Consider the following 14,530-nt stretch of genomic DNA (forward strand, 5'->3'; position numbering starts at 1 on the left):
ATTTTTTGTCAGCCAGTGCATGAGCCTGGAGTGTATGATTCTTTCAGTCATTTTACAGAGTATGCTAGTTAATGGGATAGGTCTATGCTTTGACATTCTGCAGCATTTTTGTCAGGTTTCAGGATGGGTACAATAACTGATTTTTTCCATTCTTTTAGAAGTTTGCCCGTTCACCAAGAGGTATTGAGAATGTCCAGAAGTTGTTCTTTGGCGTTTTGCCAAGGTGTTTGACCATATGACCAAAGATAAGATCATTACCAGGAGATTTATTAGATGCAGTTTTCTCGATTGATGAATTTAGTTCACTTAGTGTAAATTCTTCAGATAAAATGTCATTAGTTTGGTATGTTCTTGCTTTTTAGTATTTTACTTGCAAGTTTAATGAGGGTCTTGTCCTCTCTGTTATAATGAAGTTTGGAGTTATTTGAATAGGTTTTTGCCAGTGTTTGCAATTTCTTGATCTGTAATAGCTTGTTTCCCAGCATTTATGAAGTTTGTTTTCTGCTGGTTCTCTTCTTTGATATTGTTGTCTTGGATTCTAATAATGTTCCAGTGTTGGCTGTCTTTTCTTGGGCCCAGGTTACTGCAAAGCTCTGCCCATTTCTCTTGTTCGCACTTCAAAATTTCCTGCTCTATTTTGTGTGTTATGTCCATTAAATTCTTTCTGGATTCATCAGTTTTATTAATTCTGAATTGTTCATTGATATTGTCTCTTTCTGTAATCACTGAATCAATATTGTGATCTTTCCAGTATGGTATCCAGGTATATTTCTGTTTGCCTCTTGGTATCGTTGCTTTGGCAGCTTTATTGATATGTGAAGTAAGGATTTGTAATTTTCTGTCAGGGTTTCCAGAGACAGGATCATCTTGACAGAGGCTCTCCAGGATTTGAGTAAACCTTGTCCAGTCGGCTTTTCTGAAGTTCCATGTCCTTTTGATTTGCTGTTTTTGATCAATCTTGAAGTTTAGTGTTGTTATTATGGGTCTGTGGTCACTGATACAAAAGGAATGCAATCAGAAATATATATCGTAGAAAAAGAGATGGGAGAGAAAAGATTAGCAAAACAAGTGTTTTCTGCCAGGTTGGCAGGAAAACGACCCAGAGGAAGACCAAGATATAGGTGGATTGATATGGTACAAAGTGCCTTAGACGATAGAAATATAAGATCTGATAATGTTGGAATCTTGACAAGTAACAGACTGATTTGGAGGAAAATTGTAGATAGGAAGTTAGTAATGATGTAGTTTTTTCATATCCTGTACACCCCTTGAGGGTACATGGCAGGAAATTGATGATGATGATGATGATGATGAAAAAGAGATCAAAACTTGAAAGGAAGCTGGTGTAGATGTTATTCGAACAGAAATGTTCAAATATGGATGTATAAAAGTTTCAGTGGCTGTACTGCCTAATCCACAAGACTTGGTCAGAGGGCCAAATTCTAGATAATTAGAGTAGTTCTCATAATATCCATCAATAAAAAGGGGAAAGAACACTGCATGTGAGAATTACAGATGAATCTCTCTATTTGGTGTTCCTGGTAAGATTTTGCAAGCATACTTGAGGAAAGGCTAAGAAAAATTGTGGACAAGAAGATTGGAGAAGAAGAACAAGCTGAGTTCAAGTCACACACCAAAGAACTATCAAAGTTTTATGGATCTGGAAAAGGCATAAGACAAGGTGCCAAGAGAAAAGTTGTTCGAAATGCTACAATAATATGGTGTAAATAAGACATTATAGGCAATACATAGTTGAAAGTCAGCAGTTAGAATTGAAGGAAATACAGGAAAATGGTTTGATGTTAAATCAAATGTGAGACTAGTATGCACATTATCTTTATGGTTTTGTTGATATTCTCTTCCATTAGCTGTAGATTTCTTACAGTCCATAATAGGCAAGTTTACATTGGTAATATAGCCAATATAATGAAAATGGATGTACATATTCTTTTAGGAAAGCAAACAAGGGAGGCTAGTTTATAGATAGTTTGCGCTTGGTATTTGTTATGTTACAGATGGCTTCCATGATGTAAGGAACTACTACAATTTTGGAGTGGTCCATACATTCCCTGTTAGTCTGTATGTCACCAGGAGAGGAGGGAAGCAATAACTTTTTTTTTTTTTTAGTTTTGTAGGAGAGTATCCCTCATTGTCATAAGAAAGATGTACTGTAATTCCTTACAGAATATGATATCTTTGGGGCAAATAGCCCACGCTCTGTCTTTAAAATTTAAAATGCTGTCTTTAAAGACTGCATTTTGAAAGACAAATCTCAAGTCAGAATGCAATGGAAAATATTTTTCTCCCCTTAATTTTAAAGTGGTATAAAAGTTCATATCAAAGCATTATTAAAAAAAAAAAAAAATAACCATCATCATCATCATCATCATCAAATTCCTGATATATATACCTTCAAGGAGTATACAGGGTATGATAGTACTACAGAAAAAATTTACATTATTACTAACTTCCTATCTACAATTTTCCTCCAAATCAGTCTGTTAAATGTCAAGACTCCAATATTATCAGGTCTTATATTTTTGTCTTCTGAGGCACTTTTTACTGTATCAATCCACCTATATCTTGGTCTTTCTCTCAGTCTTTTTCCTGCAAACCTGGCAGAGAACACTAATCTTTCCTCTCCCATTCTGCTAAGTGACCATACCACCTGAGATTAACTCTGCTAATGCATTCCTGGATGCTGACAAAATCAAGTTCTATCCTCGTTTGTAATATGATATTGCCATTGATGCCATCTGTTCATGTTCCTAATCTTTCTCAGGACCCTCATATCTGCAGTCTCTAGTCTTTGGTCAAGTGTTTTACTTCAAACCCAGCACTCAGATCCAATTTTAAACTTTAAGGTTTAAACCAATTTTAACTTAGTTAAAATTGGTTTAAACACTGTCTTGTACACAGCTAATTTAGTGTTTTGGCTAATTTCTCTCCAATATTATCTGAATAAATTTATATGGAATATAAATTTATTCAGTTCACTGCCTACCATACCAGCTTTGTTGATTCTGTTGTCTATTTCCATATTTAACTTACCATCTTCACTAAAAATTGTGCCTAAGTAGCTGAAATGTTCTATAAGTTCTCCATTCACAATGCAGTTGATATTTTCAATGTTTCTGCCTATTTTCATTGTCTTTAACTTTTTAATGCTGACCTTCATACCATATCTATTACTGCAGTTATTCAATTTAGTCAGGGAATCTTGCAACTTGTAGCGGATTTATTTAGAAGTGTAACATCATCTGCATAAAGCAAAGAGCTCAAATTAACACTTCCAATTTTGATATCAGGTTTAATATCACTTTCCTTCATAATGTGATCCATATAGATAATAAATAAGAGAGGGGATAATGTACATCCTTGTCTGACACCAGATTTAACACTAAATCATCTTCCTGTACTTCCTTCAAATCTAACTGCTGACTTACAACTCAAATAAAGAATAAGTATTGGTTGATATAATGCCCCATTAACACCATATAACTGTAGGGTTTCGAATAGCTTCTCTCTTGGCACCTTGTCATATGCCTTTTCCAGATCTACAAAACTTAAATACAGATCTTTGTTATATTCCCATGATTTCTCAACTATCTGTCGTAAAGTGAAAATCTCATCCTGACAGCCTGTATTTGGCCTGAATCCAGCTTGTTCTTCACCAAGCTTATCTTCCACAATCCTTCTCAACCGTTTCTCAAGTATACTTGCATATATCTTACCAGGAACACTCAGTAATGAGAGCTCTACTCCAATCATCTGGAATTTGTCCCTCTGTCCAGGCCTTCTGAACTATGCAGTGCAGCCACTGTATGACTTTTATACCTCCATACTTGAGCATTTCTGGTCGAATATCATCTACTGCTGCTGCCTTTCCACATTTCTCAAGTATACTTGCATATATCTTACCAGGAGCACTCAGTAATGAGAGCTCTACTCCAATCATCTGGAATTTGTCCCTCTGTCCAGGCCTTCTGAACTATTCCCATGATTTCTCAACTATCTGTCGTAAAGTGAAAATCTCATCCTGACAGCCTCTATTTGGCCTGAATCCAGCTTGTTCTTCACCAAGTTTCTCTTCCACAATCCTTCTCAACCGTTTCTCAAGTATGCTTGCATATATCTTACCAGGAACACTCAGTAATGAGAGCTCTACTCCAATCATCTGGAATTTGTCCCTCTGTCCAGGCCTTCTGAACTATGCAGTGCAGCCCCTGTATGACTTTCATACCTCCATACTTGAGCATTTCTGGTCGAATATCATCTACTGCTGCTGCCTTTCCACATTTCAGGCTTTTGATGGCTTTTTCTACTTCAAGTATGGATATATATATATTCCTGACTGCATGCCTGGTCAGTGTTTTTTACCATTGTGCTGTCATCACTGCTTGTTTCATTTAGCAGTTTTTCAAAGTAATTACTCCATACTTCAAGGATATCTTTTTTCTCCTGTTTTCATGTCACCTTTATCATCTCTAATTCCTTTTACAGCACTCTTTCCTCCATTTCTAAGCTTCTTCAACAACCTCCAGAATATCTTGCCACCTTCTTGATATTTATTTTCTATGTTCTTGCCAAAGTCCTCCCATGACTTGAGTTTAGCCAGTTTTACACAGTGTTTAGTTATCTTACATTTTTATCTGTATTCTCTAAGAGCACAAGCCAACTTATTTGCCAGGAACTTTTGATATGCTTTCTTCTTTTCCTTCACTGCCTCTTTAACTTCCTGTGTCCACCATAGAGTTCTGATTTTTCTATCCTTGCACACAGCCTCACCATGCCTATCTGGCTGAGTCAAACAGTGTTTTCTTCAGGATGTGCCACTGAATCTCCAAGGTTTGGAGATTCAAACTCCTGCTCTCAAACTCTTTCATTTTTTCTTGAATAATATTTGTGTATTTTAGTCTACAATTAACATCTGAGAGCTGCTCAACTTTTATTCTCTTAAAACTTTCTTACATGTTCTTGTTTTCAATATGAAATTCAATTTTATTCTGATCAAGACTAAATGGTGATTACTTCCAATTTCAAATCCTCTGTACACTCTGGTGTCCTGCACAAGTGGGAAAACGTTACTATCAACAATAACATAGTCAACGAGACTTTTCTTATTCCTTGCCTCTTCTCTCCATGTGAATTTGTGCACATTTTTATGTTGGAACATAAAATTATTCTGATCAAGACTAAATGGTGATTACTTCCAATTTCAAATCCTCTGTACACTCTGGTGTCCTGCAGAAGTGGGAAAACGTTACTATCAACAATAACATAGTCAACGAGACTTTTCTTATTCCTTGCCTCTTCTCTCCATGTGAATTTGTGCACATTTTTATGTTGGAACATGATGTTAGTAATAACCAGCCCATGTCCTGAGCAGAAATTCAACAGGTATTTGCCATTATTATATAGGGGTGCTTAAGGGTCAAAGTTATATAACTGAGAGGAAATCTCTACATAGCCTTCAGAGGAATGCAGAGAACCGACCAGGGCTTCTGACCTAATGTCCAATCCTCACCTTCTCGTGGTGCACTCTGTTAGATATCTACCTGGATACTGAACAGACGAAGATGGGCTGGCAATTTGGGATTTAGCCGACCAAATTGTATTCTTATTGGCTTAAATCAAAATTTCAAATGATGGTACAACATGACAAAAAATAACCACAAGTTTAAATATTAACATTTTTAACAAAATTCTCATAGAAAAATATCTTCAAATTAAACATATTTGGTCATTTGAAAGTTAAGCATAAAAAACTTGTTTTTTTATGCTTAGAAAAATATCTTAGTTTCCCATGAAATGAGGAAACTTTACCAAAAAATAATCATACATTTCTTACCTTACTGTCACCTAAATTTGCAATATACAGGGTATTATTGATGGCTAACACTAAAACAGCAGTGGTTCCATCTTTCCATGATGGTTTAGTTCTGGTAGCTTGTTTTAGAAAATCTTCATCAGTCTTTTTGAAAGCTTCAATTAGTGTCTTTTTTATCTCTTTCTCCATCTGAGCCACATCACCTAGCAAAAATTACAAAAATGAATGAATCCTAGAGTAATGATATTGCCAACCGGACATTAACAATTGTTATGCAATTGTTCCAACTTGTAAATATATTGTGGCATCAAAATGCAATTTTTGTTAGAATGAAAAAGTGGTTTAATGCTTTGTCATGGTCAAGTTATCTGGCTGTGACAGGTCATTGACCCTAACATGCAAGGGATTATGGGAATGAAAAACTGAAAAAATATATGCAACTAGAGATACAATGAAGCCTCAAATGAACAATACAGTTTAAAAAAATGAACTTTAATTTATTAGAATAAAAATGGAGGGCAAAATACTTTTCATATGCAAAGAAATAAAACTAAATATATGAATTGGTAAAAAAAAAAAATTCTGGCATATAGAACACGATAATATCAAAAAGGATTCTAAAAAAATTCCATGTATGATATTAAGTTTGTTTTATGCATGATTAGAAACAAATGGATAAAAATCACATTTGCTTTGTTTCAAGACAAAACAAATTTTAAAAAGAATTGCATCAACTAAAACCAAAGTTTGTATTTTTGGTTTTTGGCTTTCTTGATCTTACACACATACATCCTTATGACTATATTTCCAGAGAAAACAAAATGTTGTAAGGAAAATATAAATATGATAGGCTACCACAGTAAAAATCAGCCACTTTCTTTCCAAAATATGGTAGAAATTTGTTATTCTTAGAAGTGGATGTTTTCTCAGTTGTTTATTCAAGCATCAAAGAAAAAGCAACTAGACATTGTCATCCAAACTTCTGAAACAAATGACAAACCAGAATTTTGTGATTCTGCGATCTTAGATGACAAAAATCATTGAAAAACAAGAGATTTATCATGCAGTTTGCAGCTTTTGGAACACATGCCCACAGTTCCTTACCATAAACTTCCATATACATTTTTTTTTATTACATATTTGAAAAACATTAAATTTCATTCACTCTAAAGCAGCTGATGTTGGCATTCATTTAACACGCCCTCCATATAAGTGGACCTTGTTCTTCAATCTTGTTTTCTGTTATTTCTGAAGAACATTAGATAAAAAAATAAAATAACCATTTTACAGCAATCTTCTCAAGAAAGCTAGAACTACACATTATTATGAAGATCATCTAATTTAGATTATGTACAATTTTACAACCTCCTATGATGTGCCCTCTTCCCTAATCTCAGCCGAATTTTTAGAACATTGGCCAGAGAAATAATTTATGGATACATGAGATTAAGTGAATAAGTTTACCTCTTAATAATATCCTTTAGATATTTTTGCCTTTGGTAGAGTGAGAAATGCTACAAAGGAATAAACATTTAAAATATGTTATTATATAAGGAAATGAATTTTCATTCCACCAAAATTAATACTCACTATACTCTACTATTTCTCAGAGAAAGGCTTAAACGTTGGTTATAGATGCTTACTAAATAACTTAAGGAAATTATAACGTACAATAGAATATACATTAAATTAAACTTTAATATATTTTCAATATTTTGGCAACATCACCTTGTCATCTTCAAAGGAACTTACAATAAAGACACGTGCACGCAGGCACTAAACACAGTAAATGAGAAACAAAGCGAGGCAGCTATGGTTTTCCTAAAAGTCCTGATGGTGCCCCCTAGCGGGCTATGTAGGTATTCTTGGCCATTGGGCTGAAGGTCTCCTGATGTAAGCCTTCCAAATTTGGGGCAGTCTCATGCAACCAAATTTGTTGAGGGTTTGGCATGTTTCTTAGGGCTGAGGCTGATTCCATGAATAGTCTTTCAAATTTGAACTTGCTACGGTGTATTATCATAGCAATACACCATCTGTATCTGTATTAATAGATACCGAAAAATATTTTACAATAAAATAAATTAGTTAATAAAATTTTTTAAATATAAAATTAATTACAATTTACAGATCACATGAATAGTGAGTATTAGTATAATTTCTCAAAACTGAAAAAGTTAAATAAAATTAATAAGGCAATCGTTTTTGTTAAGGTTTGGATTCATGGATTTCTTGAAAAAATTAATTCAATAAACCCAGGAATCAAATATATCTTGGAAGTATAAGATAACAATTGTCTTCCTTTTTTGAATGTTCTTATTCTACATCAATCAAACGGGAATATACAGTTCTCAGTATATACAAAACCAACTCATGCTACTAAATACATTGATTCTAACTCATATCACCACCCTTGTCAGAAATATGGTGTAATCAAATCGCTAGTAGACAGAGCTCATAAAATATGTTCTGCAGATTCTCTTCTAAACAAAGAACTATCTATTATCAGAGCTACCTTTGTTTCTAATGGTTATAATACAAAAACTATCAATAAAATAATCAATAATTATAGTTATCACCTTAACCTACTTCAAGAAGTTACCAGAATTTGTATTCCATATGTTAAAGGACTTACAGAAAAAATAGCAATACTTCAACAGATTGACTTACAAGTCTTTCCATCCAATTCATAGACTTAACACCTTCCTTCACCTATGGTCGAAAACAACTGAAAAGGGAAAACCAGCAACCAGCATATCTCTCCTAAAGACAAATATTCTCCTCTTTCTTATCCTAGAGTTTACAGAATCCCCTGCACTTGTAGCTTATGTTATTATTGACAGGCTGGTTGTTACCAGACTTCGTCCAGAAGAACTACAAGAATATATTTCCCTTAGAGAACCCAATAAATTCAGTTTAGCAAGCAATGCATTATCTACAAAACACAGGATTCTTTGGAACAAGACCAAAGTATTACATGCAATTTATTTTCTTCTGGAAAGATTGTATACAAAGTTGTGAAGCACACATTTACAATCCAAAAATTAACTAAAAACAAATACCTTAAACTTTCTCAGTTTTGGGAAGTTATACTGACTAATACTTACCATTAATGTGTTCTATAAATTGTCATTTATTTTTGGACTTAATATATTAAGTCCAAATACTTAATACTTAATCTATTAATACAGATGGAGTTATTCTCCTATGGCTGATAGTGCATATGACATCAAGTACTTTCAACTGAATTGATGTTTTCTTTTTTGTGATTAATAAATTGTGAACAAGAATTTGTGTCCTTTAAGTAGTGCAATACCAAGGGAGCTCTGTAACAGTAGGCCTAATATAGAAGGGAGAAGAAGAAGAATACCAAGGGAGCTCTGATACCAAGTTATATTTTCATACGTTTTCTGGCCAGTTAGTATTGTAAATTCTCACTATAAAAAATAATAAAATGATAGAACAGATAAATACTTTCAGTTATCTAGGATGTAAAATATCATATGAAGAAGAAAAAGACAAAATTAAAAACTTCAAAATTTTTACAGATAATAGGCCTGATAAATATAACACTCAATCCAAATATAGTACAAAGAGAAACATGCTTGAAAATATACAATACTTTAGCAGTGCCCACATTATTATATGGCAGTGAAATTTGGGCAATAAACAAACAAGATAAACAAAGAATAAAAACAAGTGATATGAGATTTATGAGAAGAACTGCAAAATGCACATTATTAGACCAAAAAAGGAACATAGATATTTTAAAAGAACTAAAAACAAAATCAACAGAAGCAAAACTAAACAATTATAAACAAAAATGGATAGAACATGTAAGCCAAATGGCCAACACCCAATATCCTAAAGAAATAATAAAATATAAACCAACTGGAAAGAGAAGGCCATATAGACATCAAAAAAGGATATTAGATGGATAATGAGACCGGAACAGATCAATATGGCCTATATTCATAATTAGCATTATGATGATGATGATGAATTCTCACTATAAAAAACTTGTAAAAGCAGAACAAATGGTTTGCTTTAGTGAATTGTACAGCATCAATGCTGCAATAAAATGCTAAGTACAATAATGGTGTAAGGAAGCTTCTCAGCAGTTTGCTATAAAAAGTGAGGTCACTATACTGATGTTTGATAGCGAGAGACCATGAAGTCATGCTTTGTGATATGCCAATAAGCTGAGACTGACACATTAAGTAAGACAATGTAACAAGAACAGCCTAATATAAAGTATGAGTGCACAAAGTAATACTGCGAAATCGTAGATTTTTTTTTTTTTTGTTGTAACAAAAGAATCTTAGATATTTTTCCCATTTGGTTTCTGATATGACTGGATACAGCTTTATCAACTAAGTTGCTTAGCACAAATGCAACACCAACTGCTGTACAATTAAAGTCAACATGAAACAATGCAATGTATTATTCTGAAACTGTCCTAGTTAACGTAATTTATTATGATTGCAGTTATGTAGAAAGGTTTTACCGTTGGGTTATAAAGTACACCCTCTGTCCAAAAAGAAACTGAACTTTTTGAAAATAGAAAAAACTAGTGGCACCACCTGTTGTATCTTTTTTGTTGTCTAAAGTAGCAACCTTCTTTAGTGTTGTGTCAACTGTTTATGACATTTGTTTCATTAGAAGCCAAATTATAGTGCCAAGAGTGACAGTGTGTTTTGACGAGCAGTCAGTCATCATGATATTCATGCCATATGTGACGAATTCTCTCTCTATCAATCGTTTCAAAACTTCGAGATAAAACTCGCCATTGACCGTTTGTCCAGGTGGAACAAATTCTTTTGTGGATAATGCCCTTGGAATTGTAGAAACAAATCAGCATTGTCTTTACTTTTGACTTCTCCAAGCGACTTTTTTTTTTCGGATGCCCCTCTTCTGGTGGTCTCCACTCAACACTCTGGCGGTTGTTTCGGGCTTATACTCAAAACACGTTTCATCAACAGTAACGATTTGTTTCAAGGATGTTTGAGTCCTTACAAGCAGTTTTAATGAGGTCCTTGCAGTGTTCAATTCGATACATTTTTTGGTCGGCAGTCAACTTGTGGGGAACAAATCGCAATTTCAATTTCTGAAGGCCCAAACTCTCGGTCAAAATGTTGTGCACAGTTGATTTTGGAATCCCCAATTCATCTTCAATCAATCTCAAGGACAATTTCGGGTTTTCTTTGATGAAATCATGCACTTTTTGGATGTTAAATTCACTCAGTCCAGTTTTTGGATGGATGTCCTTTTCTTCATCCTCAAGCGTTTCACGACCACTTTGAAATCGCTTAAACCACTCGTAAACTTGAGTGCAGGATAAGCATTCATCACCACATGCTTTTTCAAGCATTTGATGCATTTCAGTAAAACTTTTACCAAGTTTAACACAAAAGTCAATAGCAGCTCTGTTTGAAACTCATTTTCCGACTGTTCGTCAAAACACACTGTCACTCTTGGCACTATAACTCGGCTTCTAATGAAACAAATGTCATACACAGTTGAGACAACACTAATGCAGGTTGCCGCTTTTGACAACAAAAAGATACAACAGGTGGCCCCACTAGTTTCTTCTATTTTTGAAGAGTTCGGTTTCTTTTTGAACAGAGGGTGTATATTAAATTGACAATAAATTATATTCTTCTTTATAAGAAAGAATGTAATTAACAGAATGTAATTAAATGTATATCTAAGCAAAAATATTTTTGCTTAGATATACTGTGTTTGTGCATGAAATATCTTCAAGGCTAGTCTAGCTGTATATCGAGGCTGCTGACTTCATATCAACTGCCTCAGCATTCCATAATGCAAAAATATCACAGGAAGGACCATTAGGCCTCATCAGCTGGAGCCAGGATCAATGCAGAAGTCATATTTTCTATATGTAAGTAGTCCATTCTAACATTATTTTTCTGCAAGCATTACATGCGGTTTGGACTCTCTCTCTGTGTGTGTGTGTGTGTGTGTATGTACACACACACACACACACACACACACAGTCCCTGACTTATGTAAGGGTCGCCTTCCACAAACTTTACGTAACTCGAATTTTAAGTAAGTCAAATTTAATCCCTTCACCTGTTAAATGCTATGTTTATAATATGTGTATGAGGTAGTGCATTAACATGTTTTAAATGTTATGTCTGTTAGTTTCATTCACAAGATTATGTAATTATTAATGCAAAGTAATAAATAAATATAGTAATGGGAGACTTCATCACTGAGGTAGGGAGATTTACACCAGACATGAAAGATGTGATGGGCAAATTGTTGGAGTGGAAGAGAGAGTGATGAAATAGGTGAAAGACTGCCGGAATTCTGTAAACATATCAATCTATTCATCTCAAACACCACGTTTTTCCATGGAGCATTGTGCAAATACACGTGAACATCTCCAGATGGTATGATTAAAAATTGTACTGATTACATTCTGATCAAAAATAACTGGAAATCCTCAATCCAAACTGTAAGAACACCAAAGAAAGCAGATTTTGACTCTGATCATTAATTAGTAGCTGCAAAAATTGAGTTGAAATTTAAAATAGGAAACCAAAGATCCTTAGCAACATTATTAACATAACAAAACTGAAAGATATAACTATACAAAACAACACAGAAACATAATAGAAACAGAGTTAAAATAACCTTTGACAATGTAGAAAATACATGGAAAATGGGCAGAACAGTTATGGTACGAGAGTGGTCTGAAAAGTTCTCAGCTCAACCATAGATGGGAAGACTATCGGCAAGATTTTTTTTTTCTTTCTAAGTTGGTACATCTAAGTTGGTCATAGGCATCCATGTGAAAATGCAAGTTGTCTGTATCCCTTGAAATGGATAAAATTGAGCATCGTGCAGTTATAAAATTCTTTGTAAAAGAAGGTTTAACACCAAAAGAAATTCATTCGAAATTATGGTACTCTTCTCCTTCGTTTCGACAATTAAGAAATGGGCTACAGAGTTTAAATGTAGCCGTACCAGCCTTGAAGATAATCCACGTGAAAGATGTCCAAAAAGTGTAACAACACCAGAAATTATTGATCAAGTGCACAATATGGTACTGGATGACCGGCGAGTCAAAGTGCATAAAATTGCTATGACTATAGGCATTTCAAAAGAATGTAGGATATATTTTGCATAAAGAATTGCAAATGAAAAAGCTTTGCACAAGATGGATGCTACGCTTGCTCACAGCAGATTAAAAATGCACTCACATGAAAATCTCTGAACAGTGCTTGGAACATTTTAACAAGAATAAAACTGATTTTGTGCACTGATTTATTACTATGGATGAGACTTGGATTCACTGTTACACACCAGAATCCAAACAGGTGTCAAAACAGCAGACAGAAGCTGGTTGTTCAGCACCAAAGAAGACAAAGTCAGTTCTATCAGCAGGAAAGGTCATGGCATTGATGTTTTGGGATGTTTATTAATTATCTTGAAAAGGGTAAAACAATAACCGGGGAATATTATTCTAATCTTTTAACCAGACTAGACAAAAAAATTTGTGAGAAAAGACCGTTCACAGAAGAAAAAAATCATCTTTCATCAGGACAATTCACCTGCCCACAAAGGTGTTTTGGAAATGGAAAAATTAAGGGATCTGCACTATGAATTGTTGAAACATCCACCCTATTCCCCAGATTTGGCTCCCTCGGATTTCTGTCTCTTCCCAAAACTAAAACTCTTCCTCGCTGGTCAGTGTTTTTCTTCGAATCAAGAGGTGATTACAGCTCTTGATTCGAAGATCTGCAAATCAGTAATCAGTAAGAATCAGTAAGATCTGCAAAATACCCAACTACAGTGGGATATTTTGCAGATCTTACTGAGAACCATTACAGGGAGGGGATAATGGCGGTGGAGCATTGCTGGAATAAATGTATTTATCTTAAGGGAGATTATATTGAAAAATAAAAATAATTTTGAAATTATAAATCTATTGTTTCATTGTGAGGCCGAGAACTTTTCAGACCACCCTTGTAGATAACCAGTTTGTGTCAGATCATTAATGACAGCAATAGTTCAGCTATGTCTGTAGTTTGGGCTGTGAAGTTAGAGAATGGGAGCCAGTTTAAATTATGCATGTAGATGCCTCCAAGGATTATCTTGCTGTTAGTAATTAGTCTATATGCAATCAATTTTCAAAGATAAAATCAGCAGACTCATCTGAATTAGGAAAATGGTAAAGTGAGGATAACAAAGTGAGGTAAGATACCATGAATTATTATTATCATGTGACACCTCCAGGGAGTCCAAAGACTTATTGAGGGAGGGCATGTACTATACAGCTCTGTCTCTACCACTCAATCCATCAACTACAACGAACCACAACCGCACTAACGCCATCTACCGTCCACCACCACCACTAGCACTTTCACAGACCACCACAAACATCCATGCCCATGGCAGGATTCGAACCCGCAGCCTTCTGGCTAGAGAGCAGATACACTAACCACTCAGCCAACCAGGCTGGCATTAAACACGAAGATAAACTTCTTGTATGGAAAGTCATTTCAAATGAGAAATTAGAGGATGAGACTTACTTGTGCTGATGGTGGTCCCACCATCAGCACAAGTAGGAAATGACTTGTGAAATGAGCACAGAGCAGGAAATGACTACCAAACATATAGAATTGTTTTGGGAAATTTTGAAAAAAAAAAAGATAAGGATATTAATAAAGA

General features: G+C 34.6%; 1 protein-coding gene across 1 annotated transcript in view; it reads right to left on the minus strand.

Annotated features, from left to right (window-relative positions):
- The window catches only part of LOC150105397 (integrin-linked kinase-associated serine/threonine phosphatase 2C-like), a 177,199-nt gene that overhangs the window by 81,513 nt on the left and 81,156 nt on the right, over positions 1-14,530 (minus strand). Inside the window, exon 5 of the mRNA XM_090394128.1 lies at positions 5,852-6,033. Within this exon, the coding sequence (XP_090250254.1) occupies positions 5,852-6,033 (182 nt within the window). The remainder of the gene's footprint in view (positions 1-5,851; positions 6,034-14,530) is intronic.

This window comes from Typopeltis vanoorti, chromosome 6 (assembly GCF_054136105.1).
Source record: "Typopeltis vanoorti isolate ZY-2024b chromosome 6, IOZ_Tvanoo_1.0, whole genome shotgun sequence".
Lineage (NCBI taxonomy): Eukaryota > Metazoa > Arthropoda > Arachnida > Uropygi > Thelyphonidae > Typopeltis > Typopeltis vanoorti.